The sequence below is a fragment of the Crocodylus siamensis genome, chromosome 4 (genome assembly GCF_052110815.1).
Source record: "Crocodylus siamensis isolate JL-2025a chromosome 4, ASM5211081v1, whole genome shotgun sequence".
In the NCBI taxonomy this organism is placed as follows: domain Eukaryota; kingdom Metazoa; phylum Chordata; order Crocodylia; family Crocodylidae; genus Crocodylus; species Crocodylus siamensis.
Window position 1 is genome coordinate 1,802,012 of NC_143398.1, and position 25,241 is coordinate 1,827,252.

Sequence of the window (25,241 nt, forward strand, 5' to 3'; positions counted from 1 at the left end):
CCGAGCCTGGGAGGATCGAGGAAAACACCACCTGAGCTCCCAGACCCCTAAGCCCCGCTCCCAACTCCCTGTAGCGCCTCATGACCTGGCTGGGGGTGCTCCGAGCCGTGTCATTGGTGCCCACGTGAATAAGGAGCATGGGGTAAGTGGTCTGTGGGCCGGAGGAGCTGCGGGATCCTCTCTGCAATGTCTCAGATGCGGGCCCCCGGGAAGCAGCAGACTTCCCGGGCTAAGGGGTCGGGGCGGCAGATTGCCCCTCAGTGCCCCGCATGATGGAGTCTCCCACAACAAACACCTTTCGCTTTGTCTTGGGGAGAGCGGGGCCAGTAGCTGCGGTCGAGCCAGGGCTGCCTGCGGGAGCTGGCGACTGCGCGGGCTGTGCTGGGGCTGCAAGAGGTGCGAACCTGTTGCTAAGCTAAGGCGAGGGGGGGCCTTGGTGTGGCGGACCTTTGGGCCTTTGACCACCTTGGTCCATGCCCCTGACTGGGCAGAGCGGGGTTTGCTCCCTCCCAAACACTTGTCTGCGACGGGTTCGACGGGGTGCATCCTGCCCTGAACAGAGGGTTGGGTTGGACTGGACGTGACCTCCAGAGGCCCTGCCAGCCCCAGCTTGACTCCGGAAGGCAAGTTTGGCACAGCTTATATAAGAGCATCTGCACGAGGGGTTTACGAGCAGAAGTTTGTTGTGCGCATAGGTTATAGTTCGATGAAAGGCCGTGCCGCGGTGTCTCTGGCCCATACACAGGTTTTAAGGGAGGCTTTCCTTTTGGCCCCCAACTTGGGGAAGTGCCCCAAGTGCCTGTACTGGGTCGAGAACCCATGACAAGCAGTAAAACCCACAGTGAACAAACAGCTCCCGGGCTGACCCAGGGACACGGCACTGGGGAGGTTTCATGGACTGTGACAGCACAGATGTGGCCGAAGGCATCAACAAGCTTGTGAAACATCTGTTCATCTCGTATGGCTAATCCTGGCATCCGTGGTGCCATTGAAAGAATCTTATGGCACCATGGTGGAGGATCCCTGATCTAGAGTGATCTATCCCCTTGCTGTACCCTCCCTGCATCCAGTACCACATGGATGTCAGAACCAGCATCTTTGACTGTTGTTTAATAGCTACCAATGGATCCATTATCCATGAACACAGCTGGTCCCTTTTTGAGCCTGCTGTGTTATCGGCTTTGGCTGCCTCCTGCAGCAGTGAGTTCCACAAATTATCAACACGCTGCACAAAAGTCCTCTCTCTTGTTAGTTTTAAACCTGTCACCTGCTAATTTCAGCAGGTGAGCCCTAGTTCTAGTGTCCTGGGACTTCAAATCACAGATGAGGGCTGGAAGGGAGCCCAGGAGGTAAAACCTAATCCAACCGCCTGCTCAAAGCAGGACCAGCCCCAACTACGTCATCCCAGCCAGGGCTTTTTCTATCCAGGTCTTCAACACCTTCAAGGATGGAGAGTCCACCTCCTCTCTGGGTAACCTGTTCCAGTGCTTTACTACCATCCTGGTGGGAAAGTTTTTCCTAATATCTTACCTCAACTTCCCATTGCTCCTTGTCCTGTCATCTCCCCCCGCTGAGAACAGTCCAGCTCCATCCTCTTTGCAGCCACCCTGCAGGGAGTTGAAGGCTGCTATTAAATCCTCTCTCAGTCTTCTCTTCTCCAGATTTCTCGAACAACAGTTTGCTTCATGATTATATTGCTCTCTATGAAGAGCCCTTGTGGAGTCCTGGAGTTTTCTGTGCTTGGTGCTCACAGGAGCAGGATCTCTGCCTCTCCGCCTGCCTCAGGGGGCATGCAGTAACAGACAGAGCTGCAGGAGCTACAGGGACCCCAGGGTTCACTAGTCTCCCTGCCTGGGTGGGGAGTGCCCATGTCCTGGCCCCAACAGCAGGTGATCTTTGTGGGTGGCAGGACGCATCTGAGCTGAGGTCAGGGTGCTGAATGGACGCTGTGCTCAGATGCTCTCTATCATTGTGGGTGGCTTCCCCGTTTCCTTCAACAGCTGTGCCAGCAAATCCTTCCTTTGCCACTGCTGCCCTGTCCTCTGTTGGCTCAGCTCCACTCAGCCTTTTTAACTCCTCTCCTGTCTGGACAAGGTGTCGTCGTAAGGTCTGTTTTCCTGACCTCTGATCATGCGCGTGGCTCTTCCCTGCACTCTCTCAAGCTTCTCCACATCCTTTTTGAATTGTGGAGCCCAAAACTGGACGCAGTACTCCAGCTGTGGCCTCACCAGGGCCGAGTACACCGGGATTGGCTTGAGAAGCATTTATGGATGCAAGCCAGCGTTTTGCTCGTTTTACTAGCCGCAACATCACATTGCAGGCTCATGTTCATCTTGTGGTCAATCATGACCCCCAAGTCCCTTTCATCTGTGGTGCTAGCCAGGGTAGCACTGCCGAACCTATAAGGGTGCTGCAGGTTTTTCCTCCCAAGGTGGAGAACCTTAAAATTTTCAGTGTTGAACACCATCAGGTTCTCATCCGCCCATTTGCTGAGCCTGTCCAGATCTGCCTGGATCACCCTCCTGTCCTCAGGTGGGGAGGCTTTGCCACAGAATTTGGTGTCGTTGGCAAACTTGGCCAGTCCGCTTCTGACACCAATGTCCACATCATTGATGAAGATGTTAAATAGTACAGGCCCTATGACAGAGCCTGGGGGGGCCCCAGTGGTGACCGCGCACCACGATGATTGGCTCCTGTCCACCAGAACCCTCTGGGTCCTACCACGGAGCCAGTGCCCCAGCCAGCAGATTGTGGTGAGGTCGAGGCCACAGTTAGCCAGTTTTGCCAAGAGGTGATCATGGGATACCAAATCAAAGGCTTTCTTAAAGTCAAGATATATGACATCAATCTTTTCCCCCTTGTCCAGGCGATAGGTCACCTGGTTGTAAAGGGAAATGAGACTGGTCAAGCAAGACCTACCTGCAACAAACCCGTGCTGGCTATCCCTCGGGATATTGCCTTCAGCTAGTCTGTTAAGGATGGCCCCTTTGATAATCTTTTCCAAGACCTTACCCAGGATAGAGGTCAGGCTGATAGGCCTGTAGTTCCCCATATTTACTTTCCCCTCTTTCTTGAAGATCGGCACCACATTGGCCTTCTTCCAGTCTTCGGGCACTACACCAGAGCGCCAGGAGCTCTCAATAATCCATGCCAGAGGCTGGGCTATGATGCCTGCCAGCTCCTTGAGTACCCTTAGGTGTAACCCATCAGCTGACTTGAAGGTGTCCAGCCTATCAAGGTGTTCCTTCACAAGGTCAGCTTCAATGGAGGGTAAGGGATCTCCCTCACCCGGGCCTCCCTGACCCACAGTGGCCAGGGGCATCCCATGGAACTGGCGAAAAACTGGGGCAAAGTACCCATTTAGCAAGTTCGCTTTTTCCTGCGTGTTGGATGTCAGTTGTCCTATCTGGTTTAGCAGGGGTCCAACGTTGCCCTTGCTCTTCCTCTGGCTCCCCACATATCTGAAAAAGGACTTTTTGTTGTCCTTGATACTTATAGCCAGTTGGAGGTCTGTCGCAGCCTTGGCTTTCCTGGTTTGCTCTCTGTAGGTCCGGACCAGAGCAGAGTATTCCTCCTTCGAGGTGGATCCAGTCCTCCATCCTTTGTAGGTCTTCCTTTTAAGACACAGGAGGTCCGCCAGTTCCCTGGAGAGCCAAGGGGGCTGCTGTGCCCTTTGGCTGCCTTTCCTCTGAGATGGAATGGACTTTGCTTGCGCATCCAGGATTGCTCCCTTGAGGAGCAACCACTCATCCTGAACTCCCCTCTTCATTGGGTTGTGGCTTTTTAGGGCCTCTCTGACAAGCCTCCTTAGCTTGTCAAAGTCAGCTTTCCTGAAGTCAAGGACTTCTGTATTACTGACTGACTTGCCAGCTTTACCAGACAGTGAAGGTGATCAGCACATGGTCACTGTCACCCAGCTTCCCTTCGATCGTTAAGTCACTCATTAGGTTGTCCCCGGTTGCCAGGACCAGATTGAGCAGCGCTTTACCTCTCGTTGGCCTGTAGACTCGATCTCTTCTGTACAAGGTATAGCTGTCTATACCCGTGGTCTAGTTATGGGTAGAGTCCTACCAGGTCTCCGTTAGCCCTAAGACATCATAGTATTTGCATTTAGCAGGAAAACAAGTTCCTCCCATTTATCCCCCAAGCTCCTGGCATTTGGGTATAGACATGCAAGTGTCCCCTTGGGGGCCCTTGCCTTGCCCACAGATTGCACCAGGGCTGGGGCAGGGGTGGGCTCCCTTAACTGCCTTGGCCTGCTGGCTTTGCAAGGGTTGCTCAGCGGGCCAGCAGGGGCGGTAGTCCCCCCATGCCCTGGTGGGCTTAGTTTAAAGCCCGGTGAAGCAGGTCAGCCAGTCTGGCCAAGAAGAGCCTCCCCGCCAGCAGAGATAAGTGGAGGCTGTCCCTTCCCAATAGCACGGTGCCACTCACCCCAAAGAGTGGGCTGTGGTCATGGAAGCCAAAGCCTTCCCGATGACACCAGCGCTGCAGTCTTCGGTTGACTACCTGGGTCCTCCTCTCCCTCCTCAGCCCATACCCCGAGACTGAGAGGATCAAAGAAAACACCACCTGCACCCCCCAGACCTTTAAGCCCCACACCCAAATCCCTGTAGCACCTCATGACCCGGCTGGGAGCGCTCTGAGCTGTGTTACTGGTGCCCGCATGGATGAGAAGCATAGGGTAGTGGTCAGTGGGCTGAACGAGTTTAGGGATCTCCTCTGCAATGCCTGGGATTCTGGCTCCTGGGAAGCAGCAAACTTCCCGGGCTAAGAGGTCGGGGTGGCAGATTCCGGGAAGATTTTGGCTTGTGTGGTCACTTGGTGCTTTAATCTGGAAAGGCCCCCCACACATCCAGTCTGCACAGACAAGCCCTTGCACGGAAGAATCCGCCTAACTGAGCTCCCCATGATGCTGCCCCATCCAAATACGAACCCATCCTTGGTTTGCTCAGCCTGGCCTTTCCTTTCGGCAGTGCCAGGAGAATGCCTACCACCCGTGTGGCCCTGCTGTGATCTGTACCTTGTGGAAGCGGATGACGGGCTCTGGGTGGATGCGGATGATGTGCAGACACCAGCGATAGCCCTGCAGCAGCTGTGCAAACAGGCGGAGGAAGACAGCCCGGATCTCCTTGTCCTGCGCGGAGGGAGGACAGGCCGGTCAGCTGTGAGAGGGGAGCAGAGGAGCCGCCCGAGTGGTGGGGACACTGCGCCGGGCTCCGAGCCACCTGCCTGGCAGGACATGCCCAGGCTGGCTGCAAAGAGGCCTTTCCACAGGGCTCTCCAGAGCTCAGCTCTAGAAGCAGCTGACCCGGGGCAGGGGTATCGTCTGTCTGAAAGGAGCTGCTGGTCTCCATGTGCATGGAGGGCAAGGAGAAAGCCCCCAGCTCAGCCCTGCAAGCCCCGCTGCCATGTCACGGCCAGCTCCTTTGCCAACACCTCTCAGAACCGTACGGCAGTCAGGCTGGCGGGGCCCTGCATGGACCCACCCTGCAGGTCACAGTTAGAGCAAGCCCTGCACAAGGCAAGATCATCCCAAACAAATCCCTGTCTCACCTCGATGGGAGCCGCAACCCCTGTCTGCCCTGGGGATGGACTCAGATCCCTGCCCAAGAACTCCGCTTAGATGTACACGTGCACGCAGACATGCACATACACACGTGCACATGCTCCACACTCACCTGCATTTTGAGAGAGGAGGCGGAGACAGTGGACGGGGGGAAGGCCACATCTGCCACCTCCAGCTCAGGGTCCAGGACCTGTGTGGACAAAGCACAGAGCATGCTTGGGGGAAGGATTGGGCATTGCAGCCCCGGCCCACCCAGCTTCCCATCCCCAAGGTGCAAATAGGCCAGGCCCACAATGCAGGTGGCTTCAGGGCTGGCTCCAGTGCGAGAAGCATTCTCCAGAAACTACCCCTGGCCCTCAGCATGGCCTGGAGAGGAGAACCAGGCAGGGTGCAGGGAGAACCCTGTGGCCGGTATAACATGCACCAGGTCAGTGCAGTGATGACTACCCCCTGCAACTAAGGCAGCATTGCCAGGGCCCCTGCAGAAGACCCTTCCCTCACACTGTGCCCTTGGCTGCAGAGAGGGGCCAGGAGCTCTGGGAAGCCCTGCCAGACAGTCTTGCCTTTCTCCCCTCACCAGCTTCACTGCCCTGTGTCTGCAGATGCCAAGAAGGGGCAACATGGGTTCTGTAGGGCCCAGCAAGCTTGCTTATCCATGCTATTCTGGACATAAAATCTACCTGGGAACCTGTCCATGCTGGCAGGAGAAGGAGGACCAGGGCTGCAGCTGGTCCTTGTCTGGAGCAAGTGACAGGGGGGCAGCAGGAGGTGCGAGTGCCCCATCACATGCTCCCAGACACAGGAGGCCTGACTGGCTAGAGGTACCCCTCGCTCAAGGAATGGTGCTTACCATGGACAGGGCCTCCCGGGTCTGCTGGAGCAGGGGCTCAGGCAGCAGAGAAATGTGCACACACTCGGGGACGGTCACCGTGCCCCCATCCAGGTCGGCGATGACGACGTCCAGCTGGAAGCACAGAACCACACCACAGCCCCGTCTAAGCCAGGCACCTGGGTATGGACAGGCTCTCTCTTCTCCCAAAAAGCCCAGGACATCTGGCAGCCTCAGCAGGCCCATGTCTGGTGCCTGCTGCTACTATATTCTAGAGCCTGCTAAAGCACATGGGGCTCCCTTCCCCCGCCAGGGTGGTGCCAGCCCACATTCATGCTGCCCAGCCAGGCGATGCAGTACCCCCAGCACTGGGGTTTGCCTCCCTGCTCTTCAGCGCAGTGTGCGGGGGCTGGCAGTGACCAGGAGGGGTGAGGAGCAGCTCTACATCCTGCATGAAAGGTGGTGCTTTGCCAGGCTGGGCACGGAGAGGGTAGTGCCCCTGGCACCAGCTGCTACACCGATGCTGTCCTGCTGCATGAACTGCTGCCCTGCTCAGTCCCTGAAGGGGATTCTGAACTGGGGTAAAGGCCGTGTGGATAAACATGTCTCAGTCTAATCCAGGTTATAAGTATCCGGATCAGACGCCAACTAGGCCCAACCACAGCCAGGCCAGGTAGAGCTGCCAATCACAGGCTAATGGAGCTCAGAGATGCAGAAGCTTGCAAAGCAGCAGCTCAGCTGCCTGTGTCATACCATGTGCTCACAGGGCCTTTTAAATCTCTTTAATAACCGAATCCTCAGCCAGTGGGGACCGTGCTTGAATAGTTGAGACCTACGTCCCCCAACCAGTCCCAGGCTGACCCTGCCTGCTCCCTGATTCCCTGTGCCCATGAAAAGGCCCAGGACCGCCCCCCAACCCCTCCCTCACCCCTACGGTGGTGGCTTTGGGGGGGTACTGGTGATGGGGGTCCCCAGAGCCTCACCAGCTCCTGGGTCTCTGCCTGGAAGATGGAGCTGACGCCGATGATGAAGGGTGTGGGTGTGCTGAGCACCTCCAGGAGCTGTGCAGGCAAGATGGGCACGTACGTGAAGCTGCAAGCAAAGGAGATGGTCACTACAGCCCCTTGGTGTGGCGCTCGGACAGTGAATGTGCAGGACTGGGGCAGGCTGGTAGGAAACAGCGGGCAGGCAGCTCAGCCACAAGGGCATGTTGACAGTGCCTGGGTTGGGAGAGGTGCAGCAGCTTGTGCACAGAGCTGGCAGGGATCCCAGGGTGCTGGACCCCTGCCCGTCTGAGCCAGGAAGTGCTGGGGGGAAGTAGCGCTTGGCCTTGGCCACAGCTCCTGCCCAGGCAGGGCGAACAGGGCACCAGCTGTCCCAAGGCCTTTCCCTGCTGCTCAAAGCCTCGTAGGATGCCCTTCTTGGGGAGGATCATGGGAGAAGCAGGAGAGAAATCCCAGAGCCAGGGGCTGGCAGGGAGCTGTGGAGTCACATCCAGTCCAAGCCCTGCCTGAGGCAGGATCGGCTCTGTCCCATCCCCAGCCTGGGCTGCAGCACCCAGCACCTTCAGGAGAGGCTTAAAACCCCCTGACACATGAAGCAGAAAAGTGTGGGTGGGGGCAACCGGCACAGCCCAGAGGCCTGGGAGATCTCCACAGCAGAGCACGGGCATCGCTGTGCCCAGATCCTCCCTGCCCAGCGCCCATCCACCCTCTCCCTAACACCTCCAGTGATGGAGAGTCCCCCCTCCCCTGGTTTCTCCCATGGCCTCCCTGCTCTGACAGCGAATACCCAACCTTAACCTCTATTGGCTGCAACTTCCAGCCATTGCTCCATGTCCTCCTCTCTGCAGCAAGAGAGAACAGGGGCTTTCTTTCCTCTTTATGGCATCCCTTCAAGTATTTGAAGACTACTCTCATGTCACCTCTTCAGCATCTTTTCCACAACCTTGGTGGTTTCTGGAATTAGGTCCCCTTCCCCTCATTCTGCTGGGTGCCAGGCCAGAGGCTGGGATGGGACTACAGCAGCTCATGGCTGGGGCCAGACAGGGAAGCCCCGGAGCTCAAAACGGTGCTTGGGGCCCGGCAGTGCTGGAGAGACCCTGACATGCCTGACCTTCCAAGTGCTGCAGTCTGATGGCCTAGAGCTGCCCTTGCTCAGGACACACAGCACCCTGCGGACTGGCCGCTGGCTACCTGAGCCACCCCCTTCCCATAGCACGTGCTAGATCCCCAGTCTGTGGGCTCGAAGGGAGAGGCTGGCTGGGCTGCAGGGGAACGGGAGGCACCAGGCTCACCTGTACTTGAGGGGGAACATGAGGGCAAGCAGGGCACGGCAGGCATCGGTGAGGCGCTGGTAGCTGCTGGAGAGGAACAGGATCTTGTGCTCGGTGAGCGCGGCGCAGAAGAGGTACAGCACATTGGTGATCCCTGGGCGGAGGGAGGGCAGAGCGGCAGCGTTCGCAGGGGGCTCCACATAGGCCTGGCCTGTTGGCTGGGGAGCTGCCATACTCCTGCTCTCGCCCATGTCTCTGCCACAGCCCTGTGCCCTATCTTAGGGCCAGAAAGGGGGAATGGGACCTTTCCTACTCCAATCTCTGCCCTATCCTCTGGCAGGAGCCTGGAAAACCCCTCTTGGGACTGGCCTGTGTACCCGCTATCACCCAGTACCAGCTGCCAAGCCAAGAGCTGCCAGACAGGCCCCAGGAGCTCACCAGGGCCAGCAAGGATGCACCCAGGGGCAGAGCTGCTGGCCCTTCTTGCTGAGAAGAGGAAGACACAAGGATAGGGGATGGGTGATATCACCAATGGAGAGGCTGGGGCAGGGAGTTGGGGTTCCTAGCCAAGGGTGCCGCCTGGGGCAATGTGGCGCCTGTGCCCCAAGGGAGGAGTGGCTGGGGCTGTCTCACCAAGCTGCCGGAAGAGCAGGGCTACACTGCAGCTGCTGATGGGGAGCGAGTCATTGATGGGCGTCTGGATGACCTGCCTGTCGCCCGCGCCAAGGGAGATGGTCCTCTGCAAAAGACAAAACAACAGGGGCACCGGCTGTTAGGAGCTGTCCGAGCAATAGTGCCATGCATGGGCGTCTCCTTTCCTCCCTGCACAGGGCATGTCTCCCCACCCCAGCCTACAAGCAGCTGGGCTCCCTCTGCCCCATGATGGGCAGGACCACGTCTGTGTGCCCCCAGCATGGTCCCCACTGCAGGCTGCCAGACAGCAGGGAAGGGAGTAGGCGGCTGCATTTGGGTCAACTTGGCGGCTACTGATGGGAGATACTCAGGATGGGCTTGCTGGGCCTGGGGGAGGTCCCAGGGCTGGGACAGGGCTGGGCTTGGACATGGGCCCAGAGGCATTCGTATGCAGTGCTTGGGGGCCAGGTCCTTGGGGTGCCCTGGTGAGACCCAGATGCACAGGCAGCTCCTCAGAGCTGGGAGCAGCCGGCAGGACTTTCCCTAGAGCAGGGTCTCACTGAGGAAAAGGGGGATCTCGTTTTCCAAGCCTGGAGGTCTGAACCCTGCACGGACTCGGCCAGCTCCTTGGTGGAACTCCCCTGCCCTCCCTTCACAGGTCATCGCAGTACATCTACAACCCCAAACGGTCCGGCCTGGCCGCTGCCCCACGTGAGACATCCCTCACAGCTCCTCTGGAGCCTGGAGCAGAGGGAGCAGCCTGGCCTGCCCCGCGAGAGGCCAGGGGACAGCTGGCGCGCCTTCAGAGGGCTGCCCAGAGCCATGCCAATGAGACCTCCCTCCAGCCACAGCCAATGTGTGGCCACATCCTTCACTCAGGCTCTGCAGCGGGCCCAGCCAGAGGCCATGACGCCAGACCTCTTCCCCTTGCTTCTTAGGGATGCGCTGGGTGGGGTGAGTGGGTGGCTGCAGGTGGCCCTGGAAGCCCTGAGCCACCTCACTCCCTGGGAGGAGCTGCTAGAGAGGGGCCAGACCCAGTGAAAGAAAAGAGGTGCATACCGCTCCTTCGTCCTCCACGTCAGGCTGAGATGGAGACAGACAGAGATAGCACAGTCAGTTAGAAACGCACAGCGTGGCAGCACAGCCAAGCAGCAGGAAGAGAGAGACATGGACAGAAAGACACACACAGCAGCACAGACAGGGGCCTGAGCCCTTGTGGGAGGAGGAGAGGAGAGGAGAGGGACAGACGGACACAGCACATGGAGAAAGAGCCCTGCCAGCCACAGCAAGAGAAGGGGCAAGCACAGAGCGGGGGACAGGCAATGGTGCTGTTGAGCTTGCTCCAGGGCATGATCCCCGAGCCTGCGGCATGGGGGAACTGCTCCTGTTTGAACTCCTCCCATGGCTCATGGGAGGACACGCTCGGGACCGAGGAGGAAGCTGGCACTCGCAGTGGCCTGCATATGCCCACCTTGCAAGCAGCCTTCCTCCTTTCCTGCAAGATTGGAACCAGCCACCTGTGGCTACTGGCCCCCCACACCCTGCACGTTTCTTGGTGGCTAGAGGAAGCCCCAAGCTTGGTCTGGAGATGCCCCCGCCATGTACAACCTTGTCTTAGAGACACCTGCGGGGAGGCAAGGGTCTCATGGGCAGCCCAACAGTGCTAGAGCCCAGGGTGGGGATGGAGTCTGCTGCTTCCAGGGCACCGAGTACCCTCAGCTCAAGGACCTGGGAGCAAAGGAGAGGCTCTGGGAGAACAAGTGGGGCCTGGGGGAAGCCAGTAAAAAGCCACCCCCAGTGCTGGAGGGCTAGGCTATGTGTGCTCTAGGTCCAGAGCCAACCCATGAGAGCCTCAAGAAAGAGGCAGCCATGTGGTACTGAGACAAGCAAGGTCACAGGCTGGACTAGGCCCCACTGGAGTGAAGTCCCAGGCCTAGTCACCAGCTCCAGCAACACGGCTGCACTCTCCCAACCCTCCCTGCCTCTGGGAAGCCTCTCCCGCTCTCAGCAGCCGTGCAGGCACAGGATGGGGGTTTGCAGAGAGTGGAGCGCAGTGAGGAGGTCTGTCTGCTCCCACTCGCGAGGCCCAGCAAGGCAAGAGATGCCCAGCGAGGAGGCTGATTCTCACATCCCAGCCAAAGACACGGGGAACTGGCTGCAGGTGCCCCTTAGACCAAGGTGAGGAGGGGGCACCTGGTTCTTCCCAGTGCAAGCCTTGGCCCCCTGCATCTGCTCTTATAGACAGCCGGTGACTGCCTGGCTCTAGCACAGCTCCGTGCATGACAGACGCGGCCGTGGGGGAGGCCTGTTGGCCACAGGCCTGCCCAGCCGCCCGGGCAGCTGTTTGCACAGTGCGTCTGTCTGCGCATGAGGCTGGCTCTGCTGACGGCCAGGCCACGCCACGCTCACAAGCTGCACCCCCTGCAATGGGAAGGGGGGCTGCCAGGCTCCACTGGACCGAGCAACCCAGGCTGCCTGCAGTATGGAAGGCCTGACACCTGCACCCCCGCCCGCAGTGCAGCTGACTCAAGGGAATGGGGGCAGTGCGAGACCCCCCCAGCAGTTGTGCCTGTGAGCTGGTGAGAGGCAGCAAGGGGAAGGAGTGAGAAGGCACCCACCTGCGCCCCCCCAGTGATGGGGATGGTGCACGTCAAGAGGTTCCCGATGACATTCTCCAGCGACACACTCAGCCCGTCCACATAGATGGTGTAGATGAGGCCCAAGCTGTTCTGGAGGAGCAAAGCAGAGCACAGGAGCGTGTCAAGACAGAAAGCTGAGACTCCACTCGAGTGTGGCAGGGGCAGCCGCTGGGCCGGAGCAGAGACCCAGAGACGGGGAGGTCAAGAGGTCTGGTGTGTCCTGCTCAGCACCTGCAACTCCCAGCACCTGCCCCCCATGGGCACTTGGGGATGAGAGCCTCTCTGCTGAGACTGGTCCGTGGTGCCAGCAACAAGCTGTGTGTGCTGCCCACACCAGGATGCGAGTGGGCCTCCAACACCAGCAGTGGGACTGATGCCAAGCCCCGAAGAGGGCCAGGCTCCCAGTGATGCCACGACACCCTGGGGGGCTCACAGCTACGTATGTCTATCTGCACAGGTCAGCCAGGGGCCGAGCCCAGCAGGTGCCTGCTTCAGGTCACTGCCGGGCAGTCGGGGCTGGACAAGGGGGCATAAAGGGGGTAACTCTGTTGCTGTAGGGGAGCACCTGGGACACAGTGCATGGCTGGCAGCTAGGACTCTCCGTGCAGCAAATGCAAGGCCTGACCCCAACCAGGATGGGCACAGGGACCCCAGCACCAGCACTGGTGTGCTTCAAGTGGGCAAGGGGGTTTCTGTATGTGGGCTACATTGCCTGCTGGGTGACAGGGAGCCCCATATCTATGTCAGGCAATGGGCTGCAACTTGCGACTGAGAGCCGACCGGGCTGCAGGGACCAGGCTGGCTCCAGGGTCTCCCCTGGGGCACCTGCCCCAGCCTGCAGAGCTGCTGACAAGCTGCTGCCCCATGCAGGGTTCTGCAAGCCTGCCAGGAGCTGAGCTTTTTACAGCTGTGTAATGGGACAGGTGGGGAGCATATAAAGATGGATGAGATAAAGACTCCAGGAACAACAGGCTGTGCCAAGAGGTAGGTCATGGCCACAGGTGCCCAGCCCTGCGTGGTCCCTGCCTGGCAGCTCTGCTGTGTGCAGGGCCCCGTGCAGCCTTGTAGGCAGAAGCTAGGAGCATGTTGGAGAGAGCATGCCAGGGATAGCTGTCGCTTCCTGGAGATGCCAGGCCCTGCCATGCCCCTTACCCGGAAGACTTCGGTGTGGTCCAGTCGCGATACCAGCACCAAGCTCTTTGGAGCAAAAAGCTGCACGGGCTGGACAGGCAACGACGAGTCCATTTCCTCCTCCTCTTCTTCCTCGCTGTTCCGCTTGTGGCTCTGAGGCTGGGGAGACACGTGGGTCAGGCGCCGGCTCCCCTGGCTGTGCTAGGCACCCGGGACGGCGCCGGACCTTGTCCAATGGGTCCTGCTCACCCCTCGTTACCTGGATGATCTCGACAGCCTCCCAGAAGGTGAAGCAGGCGCAGTAGTGCCTCTCCGAGTTGATGTCGGTCAGCACGGCCACGAAGAAGTTGGGTGGGTTCCGCTCGGTGAAGAGCTGCCAGCCGCTTGGTTGGCAAAACTGCAGACAGGAGGGGAGAGCTGAGGTCAGAAGGGGCCAGCGGAGGGGAGCCGAAGCAGTTGAAGGCTGAGCCACCCCCTCCCTTATTACCCAGCCCTCCCAGAGACCAGTCCCTCACGCACCAGGAGCCAAGGCAGCAGGCAGGAGCCGGCAAGGAAGTGCCCAGCTCAGCGGTGGGTACAGCAGTGCCCAGCCCTGTGACCAGGCTGGGCAGACAGAAGCCGTGACCGGCATGCCCTGCTACACAGAGAAAACACCCAGTGCACAAGCATCACCTCAGAGGGACAGAGCTCAGGGGCCCGGAGTGGTACAGCTCTCTCAGGAGGATGCCAGGAAGAGGCCGAGGCTCTCAGAGAGCTGCAGGTCCCAGAGTGGGCACAACACGTGGCCCTGTGAGCTCAGAGCCTTGGCAGCAGCAGCCCCACGTCCAGGAGGTGGAGCTACTGCTGCACGCACCGAGGCTGGGCTGAAGCTGAGCCAGTTTGTGGGAGCAGGAGTGGTGGCGGAGGGCTTTCCTGCTTTCTGTTCCAATCTGCTGAGCCCTGTCCTGAGCTACCGCTGCGGCGCCCTATCAATACTCCGGCAGCCCCAGGCTCTGTGCTTGACTGGCCCCGAAGTCATGACTGCCCTCGAGACGGAGGCTGGGGGATGGCAGAGACTGAGAGAAGCCGACTCAACAGGGGCCTGAAGAGCCAGGGCGAAATGCCGGCTCCCTGAAGCTGCTGGACTGTTGCAGAGATCCCATCTGAAGCTCCCTGCAGGCCATGGCCCTGCCTCTCTGCCCCTCTGTAGCTGGAAGGTGCCCACTGCTGACTGCAGCAGGGCCCTGCTCTCCTGCTGAGCACCAGGTCTTGGGATGATGAGCTGCGGTGACAACCCTGCTGAGCCATGTACCAGGGGCAGCAAGGCTATCCTTCCCCCTGCCCTGCACCCACAACTTGAGCCAGCTCTTGCTTAGCTGGCCGTGGGAGGTGCAAGCAGTTATCCAGCCCAGGGGCAGAGCTCCCATTCCTCACTGAGCTCAGCTCTGAAATCAGGACACAGTTTACAGTGTGGCGCAAACATCTCCTGGGCCCCATGTCTATGTTGCAGGCAGGGCCAATCCAGCCAGCCAGACACCATCTGCATCACCCAGACCAGGTCCAAGCGCTACCTCCCGCCTCAGGATCCCTGGGTCCTGAAGAACGGTGCTGGGTCCCGAGTCCCTCCCCAGCTCCATGCCAAGGCAGAGCGAGGTGTGTGCTGCTCCCTTCCCCCTGTGGCTAGCCCTGGCACTCGGAGCAGAGCACGGTGGCCTCAGGGAGTGTCTGAGACCAGCTGTTCCCTCCCAGGAGTGCCCTGAACCGTGGGAAACTCAGGAGGATGCACCCATCCACCTGCTGCCCCACAAGCCAAGCTCTCTGCTCTCTGCTTCTGTGCCAAGCAGTCTCTGGCCTCTCCCACAGGCAAGCAGTGCTACAGACAATGGCAGAAAATTGCCCTGCCGTGTGCAAACTTTGTTAAACAATAGCGCAATGAGGAGCCATATACACAAATCCGCACTGCACGGGGTTCGAGTCATGCTGAAGCCAGGGCCAGCCGCAGCCGGGTTATACAACTGGGTTCCTGCTGCAGAAGCGCAGGCTTGAGGCATGGCTGGGGCCCGGGTTGGCAGGATTTGGGTGCTGAGGCCAAGCACCCTGCCAGCAGTTTGACTGAGGGAAGACACTGGTTCCCAAACAGGCTCAGCTCCACATGAGCCAGCGCAGAGCGGTGCCGTGGTCCCTGGCACTGCTGTCCTGTGTGGCCTGGGAAGAGCCACTCCTACACATGGCCAGGCGGGTTGACCTGAGGCACTGCACGAAGCCTTGGAATGGGTTTCTCTGCTTCCCAGCCCCCCGCTGCTGCTTCCCCATGGTGTGTGCTGGGGCTGGAGACGCCCGGGAAGCCGCAGCCGTCCCCTGATCCCGACAGGGTTGGAATGGGGTTGTTTAAATTCCATGGATTTTTGGCTGGGGAACAGTGCAGCGTCACAGGGTTTGGCATGAGTCCTCAGCACCCCTCGCGATAAGGAGGACACACAAGTGTCAGCCAGAGAGTTCCTTCAGTGCCCAAACAATTCCTCTGCCCATCCACAGCAGACAGGGCAACGGAGGGATAGCTCCCAGGGCTGGGCCTGAGTCTGATGAGCATGGTCCATGCGCTGAGAGCACAGCGGGGCAACAGCTACCAGGGCACGGGGAGCCTGAGTGGTTCAGCCAATGCCAGCTTCTCCGCATGCACCCTTACAGAACTGACCACAGCCTGACACCCCTTGCCAGGGTGGTCTCCCAGGGATGGAGCTGCCTTTGCTCCCAAGAGGAACCAAGTGATGGCAAAGCCTGGCTCTGAGGTCCCTGACAAAGGGGGAAGGTTGCGGCTGGGTCCCCACTGCACATCAACAGCTGCTCCACCAAAGCACCTGACAGCCTCCCTGAAAACACTGAGCATGCAGAGTATGGGCTGGTTACTGAGTCCCTGATCCCTCAACCTAAGCCCTGAGCTGTTGTACCAGGGGAGCTGAGAAACGAACTCCTGAGGTCACAGGCAAGGGAAGCAACAGCTGGCTTTGGGGAAGGGGCCAGCCAGACACCAAGGAGCTGGCTGGGAATCTCAGGGCTGAGCAAGATGCTTAACTCTTGCAGACACAAGGCTGGGGCACCGGGGAATCCAGTCCCTTCCTCAGACCGGCTGTGACAGGCCAACCACGCTCGGGCAGCAGGTATCGCTGCAGGAGACTGGAGGAAAGGGACCGAGCATGCAGCAGCACTACACACCATGGCTGTGCCAACGGGCAGGCATGGCACACCTTCCTCATGCTTTCTCAGGGCTGGCAGCGTCCTGCCACCGCAAGGGGTGTTAAACATGTACTCCAGAGAGCCCAGGCAGAGGCCGTGCCCCCACTGCAGGGGAAGGCAAATCCCCCCCCTAGTCTGCACCAGTCTGAGCAGGGGGAAAATCCCTTCCTGCCCCAGTGCAGCATCAGTCTGAGCCTAAGTGGGATGTGGGGCAAGACCCTCTAGCCAGGGAGCTGGGGCGTGCTGTTTGGTGGCTGCAGCCTGGCAATTTTACAGGCACAGGAAACTGCCTAGCGCAGGCCCACGTGCCCAGGGGGTGGGGCAGAGACCCCCAACTCCCACAGCAGCGAGAACAAACACTGAGGGAAGAGCCGGCACCACCAGCCCAGCTCTCCAGAGGGACTGAGTGCTGCAAAAGGCTTTGACATTGGAAGGCCCCAGAAGACTGCAGCCAGCCAGGGCTATTTATACAGGCATGTGGCAGGCTGGCAGCGAAAGCCGTGGAAAGCAGCCACCCTGCACTCAGTGCTGGGCGTAGCCCGTGCTGGCTGCGAGGGCCAGAACATGCTGCACCACTCGCAATCCCAGAGCCCACCCCTGCGGAAGGGGAGAGGCTGCTGTTTGCCCTGCTCTAGCCCTGACGAGGCTGGCCCACAGGCTCTGAGCCAAAGGTCCCGTTGACATGCCAGGAATGGGGACAGGTCTCTGCAGCTCCGCACGCAGAGAACCGCGACCGGCTCTGCTCACGTGCCCACGGTGTCCCAGTCCTGCCCGATGGCGCACTCACCAGCTCGATGCCCTGTGGGAAGGGGTTATCTTCCCAGTCCTTCTCCGGGAAGCGCTGCAGAATCTGTCCCTGGCCATCCCCGCTCCCTGCGGGAAGAGGAAGGAGTGTGTTAGAAGGCAGGCAGGCAGGCAGCCAGCACCCCATCCAGCTGTCAATGCAGCCGGCTGCCAAGGCTGCCAGCGACTACGAGGAATCCCAGAGCACAGACATGGAGCAGGTGGATAACCCGGTGCACTTACGCCCGGCGCTGGCCCTGGGTTGGGAGGTTTTAATGTACATGCACAGACCCACACGTGTGCACCATCCAGCTAGGGGTCAGTCTGCACTGTGCCACGTATGTCCTGGGCTATGGATCCCCATCTTCCCTGCTACTGTTACTACCATGCGGTGCTTTGCAGTTGGGCTCTTCGCAGTGTCTACAGTTTGTGCCATGCCCGTGGGCTGTGTCTGACCGAGGGAACGCGCCCGCCTGGCTGCGCCCGACTCTCCCGAACTAGCACGTGACTCTTGTATCCATGCTGGAAACTGCACGAGAGAACATATGAAGGACGCCTGTGCTTTTGCTCTGTGGGGATCATCACACTTCCATTGCCTCCCAAGCAAAAGCCAAATCACGGATCAAAAAAAGCATCCGGGTTCTAGCATACGAGGCCCGGCAGCAAGTATCACAGCTCCCACGATGGACCTCAGCTCTGCCCCAGATGCAGTCTTGCCATGGGCCCCATCTGCCCAGTCTGTGAAATGGAAGAATACTGCCCTCTCTTATGGGGGAAGCCACAGATGTGAGGGCTGGTGCAGCCCTTTCTTAGGGCACAGGCTTTGGAAATGTCAGAGTCCTCGAGCTGTGGGACTGCAGAAGCCACCACTAATCCAATCCCTACGTGAGGCACGATCAGCCCCGTCCAAACCAGCTCAAACAAACCCAGCGTCTGACCTTGGAGCCGCACAATACAGTCGCCCCGACAGCCCTGTGCATCGCCCCTCCCCCTGGGATACAGGGGGGCCACAGCCGCCAACGCCCTGCTGTTGCCGGGAGGGGGACACGGGTGCCGCAGAGCCCAGGCCAAGGCCATACCCCCTGCTCCAGAGCAAGGCAAAACCCCCAATGCGACCAGTCTGAGCGGTGGGGAAATCCCTTCCTGCCCCACTGCAGCGTGGAGCTGAGCCTGAGCATGCGGGCAAGACCCTCCAGCCAGGACCCTGCGGAGTTCAGTCAATGATGCACAACTGCAGGGAGGAATCAGAAGGGCTTTAACTGGAGGCAAGGGGGAGCTAGATATGTTTACATGAGGGATTTTGCACGGCTGCCTGTAACTGCAGGGGCTCAGCCTTGCCAGCCTGAGGAAGCCCTACTGCAGGTCTGACACCTCCAGCTGCAAAGAGGCTCTGCCGCCCCTAACCCGAAGGGGAGCAGGATACACACCCCTTATGTGAACGGGATGCTTTCAGCAGCCCGAGCTCCCTCCTGAGGATGCACCAGGGTCCGGCTGGCTAACGCCTCCCGGCTCTGCACGGAGGAATGTGCCCCTTGCTCAGCCTTCAGCTCACAAAGCCTCCCCCACTCCAGCACCCCAGGCACACGGCGTCCCGTCAAAACAGTCTGGTGCTGGCAGCCCTCGCCTTTGCAAACACAAACAAAGCTGGTTGGGCTCCCCCCATCTCTACCGGCCTGGGGCTGGCTGACTTTGGCCTGGCTGGGGGGCCGGGCGGTGGGAGGAACCCTGCCCCACGACATGTTCACCGCGGCAGGCCTATTCTGGGCATCCAGACCTGTTCCTACCACGCCACTGACCGCCGGCTGCCCACAGCTGAATTTAGAAGCTCAGAAAAGCAGGAGAGAGTCCACTTATAGCCTTCCAGGACCAAAAAGGAAAGGTCAGGCCTGAGCAAGGAAGAAAATAGCACCTGGCTTCATGTGGGCAGATGACTCCCACTGCAGGCACCCGTGCGTCGCATGTGCTTCCCCTGGCATGGTCCCAATAGGGTGCTATGTCCCGGCACTGCTGGGGGCCTTCCCACAGCTCAGCCAAGAGGATGCAGAGGTCAAGGATGGGAGTGCATGCGCCAGTGCCCCCCGCCTGCCTGCCACGAGGCTCGGCTGCTTCCTCACCCGCTGCAGGCACTGGCTCTGGAGCCTCTGCCCTGCAGATGTGTGTCAGCTTCTCCGGCCACCAGCAACTGGGGAACAGGCTCCTGGCACAAAGCCTCCCCCCATGGGGAGGGGGGAGTTGTGGAGAGGGGCCCATTCCTACCGGCCATCCCCGATAACTACTGACAGCCAATCAGCCCTGCACCTCTGAGCTGATCACTGAATCATACAGCAGTGAGGTTGGACGGGACCTCTAGAAATCACATCTAGTCCAAGCCCTGCCTGAGGCAGCATCAGCCCTATCCACACCAACACGGATAGATAAACCCCGTGTCTGACCTCGGAGCCACACGACAGTCACAGCCCCGGGCATCGCCCCAGCCCCTGCCCTCGGCCACCAGCGCTGCTGCCAGGGGGCCGTGGGCGCCACAGAGAGTATCCGTTCCACTGCCTCCCTGCTGCCCTGCCCAGGTGGATGCCAGCGAGGGGTTTGTCACTCTAGAGACCATCTCTCGGCACACGAGGGCTGGACTGCACAGGGTGGCTCCAGCAGCTGCAGCAAGGGGCTGGGCTTTCTGTACATATGCATGGGCAATATGGCTGGGCTACCCATGGGAGACTTTGAAACCAGGGGCTGGAAACCTGATGTTCCCCTGTGCAGAGCATCACCTGCCGGTAGCAGCAGGCACGGCTCTGGGAGCAGCCGCAGGCCGGCCCTCGTGAGGGGCCTGCTTGCAACCCATCCGTGGTTGCATTTGTTTCCTTCAGGGCTTGGTCCGTGTCGGAAGAAAGAGGACCTGGCTTGCTATCAACCAGAGTCAGGTGCAGCATCTGTTGGCCCTCAATGATGGGCCAAAGGGCCAAGACAAAGCTCAACAGGAAGGACAAGCTGCCCCTGGGGGAAAAAGAGGGGTTGGGGGGAAGGAACCAGCGATGCCCCATTCCATGTCGCTCTTCCCTCTGTCCCCTCTGCGGATCATGCCGTCACGTAACAAACCCAATATTTAAAGGACCCCATCCCCTGCTGTGTCAATGCATTGACCTTCAGAGCTCTCTCCTGCATTGGCAGGGACGCACGTGACCATGGCATGTGCATCCAGGAAGCTGCTCTTGCCAAGCTGCACAGGCGAGGAAGTGCGAGGTGATTCTAGGTCCCTGCTCAGCACGACCTGAGTTCGTGCCAACGTGGGCTTGGCCTCCATGAGAGCACAAGTGGTTGCATACGTTAGGAGCCACATCCATTTTCAAGGGCCCTCCTAGCCTCAGGTATGCCTGTATGATACGTACAACACGTGTAAGGAAGACCCGAGGAGGGTGACCAGGCTCCTGACATCACCCAGCTTGGAAAGGGCAAGCAGGGCCCTACAGTGCACCAGGCCAAGCATCTCCCACAGAGATGGGGCAGGATTAGCATCGTTGCCCCAAGCCGTGGAAGGGCTTGTCTGGGGCACTGCACCACCTTGCATCAGGGAAGCTGAACTCAGATCAGGGTTGGGAGTCAACCTTTGGAGAGGAGACCCTAACACCTGGCATGAAGTCTGACTGGACACCACTGCTGCCTGCAGACAGGCTGGGAAGAGAGCTGAGTCGCACAAGTCAGGACAAGTGGGTGTGAACAGCCCGCAACTCGGCATAGGCTGGGAGGGCAAGAGCTGTAAACCAGCTTCTGCAAGGGAACCAGGCAGTCGGTTAGATGAAAGTCCTTGGCACTCGCATGTTTCCTGGACCACCATGGCTCCGGCACCATCCCCCACTACCAAAACTGCAGGCGGAAAGAAGCCTTCCTGTCTCCGGAGCGAGGAGGGTCTGGGGTAGCTTCCCTGCGGCAGCATGGACCTTGGGGCACTCATGATGGGGGGATGTGGACTTGGGTGCCTGCAATGGCAGAGGGCACCACTCCAGATCTCCACGCCCCACCTGCCCCCTTCTCAAGCCTCCTTCCACCTCTTCACACGAGTGTGATCTGTCCCCACTTGCAAAGCACAATTTTTCCAACTGCTTAGTTGGTCTAATAAAAGATAGCGCATTTACTTAAAGATCCTTGTCTGCCTGTCTTAGACCAGGAGTGGGCAATTATTTTGGGGGGAGGGCCACTTACTGAGCTTTGGCAAGCCATCAAGGGCCACATGACAGACAGCCAGAGGCAGATGAATATTAATTTTTTTAAATTTTTTTTTAGGGGCCCTGTGGGCCAGTCAGAATGGCCTGGTGGGCCACATCTGGCCTGCGGGCTGCATTTTGCCCACCCCGCCTTAGACCAACACAATTACAACCAACAATTCATTTTTGGCTTTGCTTTTCCAAGCAGGGGAAGACCTGATCAGCCCTGGGAAGGATGCTGCTGCAGTGCTGGGAAAGGCACAGGACTGTGTGTCGAGCAAAAGAAGGGAGCTGCCCCCTTCCGCACAACAGGACCCTCATTCCCCTGAGGCACCTGAACGCTGCAGCCAGCACGCCGTGCTGAGGCAGGGCCATGAGTCAGCCTCTCCACAGCCATGACGTGGCTCCGCTCCTATTGCCGAGCACATCCACCGCTGGGTGTTATATGAAACACCCGTGAAAATGAAACCTGGGCAGAACTAACGGGACGCGCCTTCCCTGCTCTGCCTGGGAGGGCCGGGGTGCAGGACCCTCCTTCCACAAGACCCGCTGGGGCAAAACAGACAGCTCACAGAGACGCACCAGAAAGCAAGATGCGGGAAACCCCAGTGGGCAGGCTCCCAAGCACTGCCTGACAGCTCGGACCCACGGCCACAGGAAGAGCCTGGAGCTTCATAAACCACCTTCTGGACAAGGAAGGTGAAACCCTGCCTGCTGCAATTCACTACATGGGTGGATGTAGGACTTGGAAAAGGGGGGTGCAGAGGGCAAAGGGCATCATCCCATATAGCACAACACACCTTTTTCTCCAGTTAAATATAAACTCGAAGCTTTACTGAAATGCCAGGGGCCTGGGGCTGGATGCTTCAGTTGAAAATGGAAGCAAAAAACAAATCTCTTTTCCTGGGGATGAGCTGAAAACTATCTACAGGGCTGTGACATAGGGGCTACCAGGAGCAGACAGCACAATGGCACAAGAAAGGCCAGCTGGACTGGTGGCACATCAAGCCATTACAAAGCAGAGTGGTGTTAATGCCTGTGGAGTGAAGAGTTTAGCAGGAATCGCAGGCTGGTGACAGAGCCCTGACATCAAGCACTGCCCGACTAGAAATGCAGCTGCCACAGCCAGGCTGGTGGTGCCAGACTTTTCAGGAGTCCCAGGGCAGGGGGAGCAAGTGCCCCAGCAGAGCCCCCTGGACTTGCCCTGGGATGCCCCCACCAGGTAACTTGCAAGCCCAGGATGGCCAGAGGCTTGTCTGCAATGGGGCCTGTGGGTGTGAGGCATGCTCAGGCAGCTGTACCGGCTGCAGAAACAAGTCATAGAGCCTGCTCCATTTGATGCAGTTGGGCTGCTGACAAGGCCAAGGCTGCCCTAGGATGGGGCAGAGCCTGGACAAGCCTCTTTCACAAGGAAGCAGGGATGGGGGCAGCATGGACTGCAGAGAGGACCATGCTATCGCACACAAGGTGCTGGGATGGGGGTAGTGGGCCAGGTCCCTCCCTGGTGGAAGCACATTGGCTCCATGGTGCCCTCCAGAAAGCAAGGACATCACCTCGCATGCCCAAGGCAGCCTCTAGCTATCCAAAAGGGCTGGAAGGAGCAGTCCTGCTCTGTCACACCACTGTGGTCACCTGTCATGAGACCGGGAGCACGGCAAAACACACAGGGAGGCCCAGCAGGCAGCTGGCAGGCCCCACGCTGCACTCCGCAGCTTTCCAGGGTTGCAGGAAACACGTTCTGGCTGCAGCTCATCAAGGCTGGGCCGAAGCCAGGATTCGCTTCGACACCTGGCTCGGGGCTCACATGACCAAAGCAAGAGAGTAGAGGCAGGAAGCTCCCCCCATCCCTGTCAGTTCCTGCCTGCAATGCGACCCAAAGCATTGGCCAAGGGCGTGGGAGATGCAGCTCCTGCCTACGCGCTGCTCAGAGCCGAGGCAACCTGCGAGATGCCCAGCCATCCTGCCAAGGGCTGCCTACGTGCCCCCACCATGCTCCTCCTAGGTCCTGGCAGGCAGGACCAGCAGGGCTACTGCTGGCAACACTCAAGGGCCAGACTGTTGACCACCGAACGGTGCCAGACCGCAGGTCCGAATCAAACCCAGCCCCCCAGTCCCAGGGAGCTCAGTGCTGGGCACAGGAGATGCAGCCACAGTACAAAGCTGGACTCCAAATTCCAGGAGCTCTGCCAGGAAGTCCTGGAGGCAGGTAGAGAGGGGGAGGCCCTGCCTCAGGGCATGCAGGGGAGGTCTGGGCACAGGTGGAGTGATGCCAGGGCAGAGGGGAGTCCCCAAGAAGTCAGACCCCCGCTCTGCCTTGCAAGGTGCCGAGGCATCATGTTCACCACCTGTGCCAAGTGTCAGCAAACTGCATGACCATCACGGGTTTGGTGGTCCCAGCCCATGCCCAGTTTTTTTCCCCACCTCCCCCAGCCCCTTTGAGCTGCCTCTCCTCCCTGGCACACAGCAGTTGCAGATGTGCCTGGCGACCAGCTGCTGCAGGAATCCCTTATCATCCTCACCTCTCCTGCCTGACACTGGAGAGAGCTTAGCTGCCTGAGCCCCTCCAGTGCAGCCCCTTGGCCATCCTGGTGGAAAGGTCAGGACACAAGGAACTTCCAGTGGGGCAGTGCTCTGATGGGGAAGAGAGGATCTGCATCAGTGCAATCCTTCCAGGCCAACAGGAGGCTGGCGACAGGCTCCCCAGCCACCTGCCCTGGGAGCTGATCAAACAGCCTCCCCTCCAGCTGCCTTTAGCCGAGCTGGAATTGCAGCCACAGTTTATGCCAGTCCCAGGGGAGATGCTAGCAGCACTTCCAGCAGTGCTGCACAACCCCACAGGACCTGCAAAGGTTTCACAGACTGAAACCAATGTCCTGCTGACATGGTGCCCACTGAGTTATGAGCAATGGGATAAACTCCCCCAGGTCAGCCAGGTCTGGCACAGCTGCTGGCGCTAGCTTCCAGAGAAAAGCAACCAAGCCCACGATTGCTGCCTGCATCTTGCTACCATAGCTACAGCCACAGGCATCGGCAAGGGGCCTGCAAGCATTTGGCAGCCTCTGGGTTAGGAGAACCAGGGTCTAGGGAAGGTAGAGGGTCTTGGGACTGCTGCTATCTAGAAACAGGAGCAAAGCGAAAAGTACTGGCTGCAGAGATGGTGCCAGGCTGCAGCTATCAATGCGGCATCCCCACAGGTGTCAGAGGAGCTCCAAGACCACGGGTCAGGAGATAAGAGCCCATAAACCTGGCTGTGCATGTCCTTTACAGGCCTCAAGCCTCTCGGCCCCTGCCCCGTGGGACAGCTGAGCACTGCTCTGCACGACCGCCTGGCGGACAGGGCGAACCCACCGTGGCCTTGCCCAACAGCTGCCCGGACGCCTGGGGCCGCACCCGCACAGCACAACAAGTGTCTGCTGGGGGACAATGAGGGCCCTGTTCCCTCGCTACATATGGATGAGGAGAGCAAGAATGGCTTTTCTATGGGACACAAACAAAAGGGCTGTGTGTGCGGCGCCGCGGAGGGCTGGGACTGGCCCAGCTGCTGCCCGCCCTGGCTGGAGGCACTGGGAACACTGGGCCCGTCGCCTGCTTCAAAGCAGGGGACGTGGGCTTCAAAGCTGGGCACCTGGCACAGCCTGCTTTCCTGGCCACGCGCTGGACCTAGCGCCCACCCTGCTGGGCCGGCACCCTGGGACAATCCAGGCTGCTGCATGCTACCGAGGGACGCGTACAGCCCCCTCCCCTCATGCACGCAAAGGTGCACAGCTGAGCCCGGTGTTCGTGGCGGCAGTGATGACAGCCCTCCTGCACTCCTTGCAAAGGAGGATGTAGAGGAAGAGACTCACGGGTAAACCACAGAGTCCCAGAGCCATGGAGCTGGCAGGGAGCTGTGGGTTCACATCCGGTCCAACCCCCAGGGCAGGATCAGCCCTGCCCAAACCAGCGCAGACAAACCCTGTGTCTGACCTCGGAGCCACAC

The 25,241-nt window shown here is 59.4% G+C and overlaps 1 protein-coding gene across 3 annotated transcripts in view; it reads right to left on the reverse strand.

Moving 5' to 3' along the window:
• Positions 1–25,241, reverse strand: part of SBF1 (SET binding factor 1) — a 95,087-nt gene that overhangs the window by 33,061 nt on the left and 36,785 nt on the right. For all 3 annotated transcript variants that reach the window (XM_090041394.1, XM_090041396.1, XM_090041395.1), the window contains exons 2-11: positions 17,074–17,159; positions 13,333–13,470; positions 13,095–13,232; positions 11,922–12,032; positions 9,304–9,409; positions 8,692–8,824; positions 7,379–7,487; positions 6,417–6,530; positions 5,679–5,756; positions 5,021–5,134 (exon numbers count right to left, since the gene is read on the reverse strand). In XM_090041394.1, the coding sequence (XP_089897520.1) occupies positions 5,021–5,134; positions 5,679–5,756; positions 6,417–6,530; positions 7,379–7,487; positions 8,692–8,824; positions 9,304–9,409; positions 11,922–12,032; positions 13,095–13,232; positions 13,333–13,470; positions 17,074–17,159 (1,127 nt within the window). The remainder of the gene's footprint in view (positions 1–5,020; positions 5,135–5,678; positions 5,757–6,416; positions 6,531–7,378; positions 7,488–8,691; positions 8,825–9,303; positions 9,410–11,921; positions 12,033–13,094; positions 13,233–13,332; positions 13,471–17,073; positions 17,160–25,241) is intronic.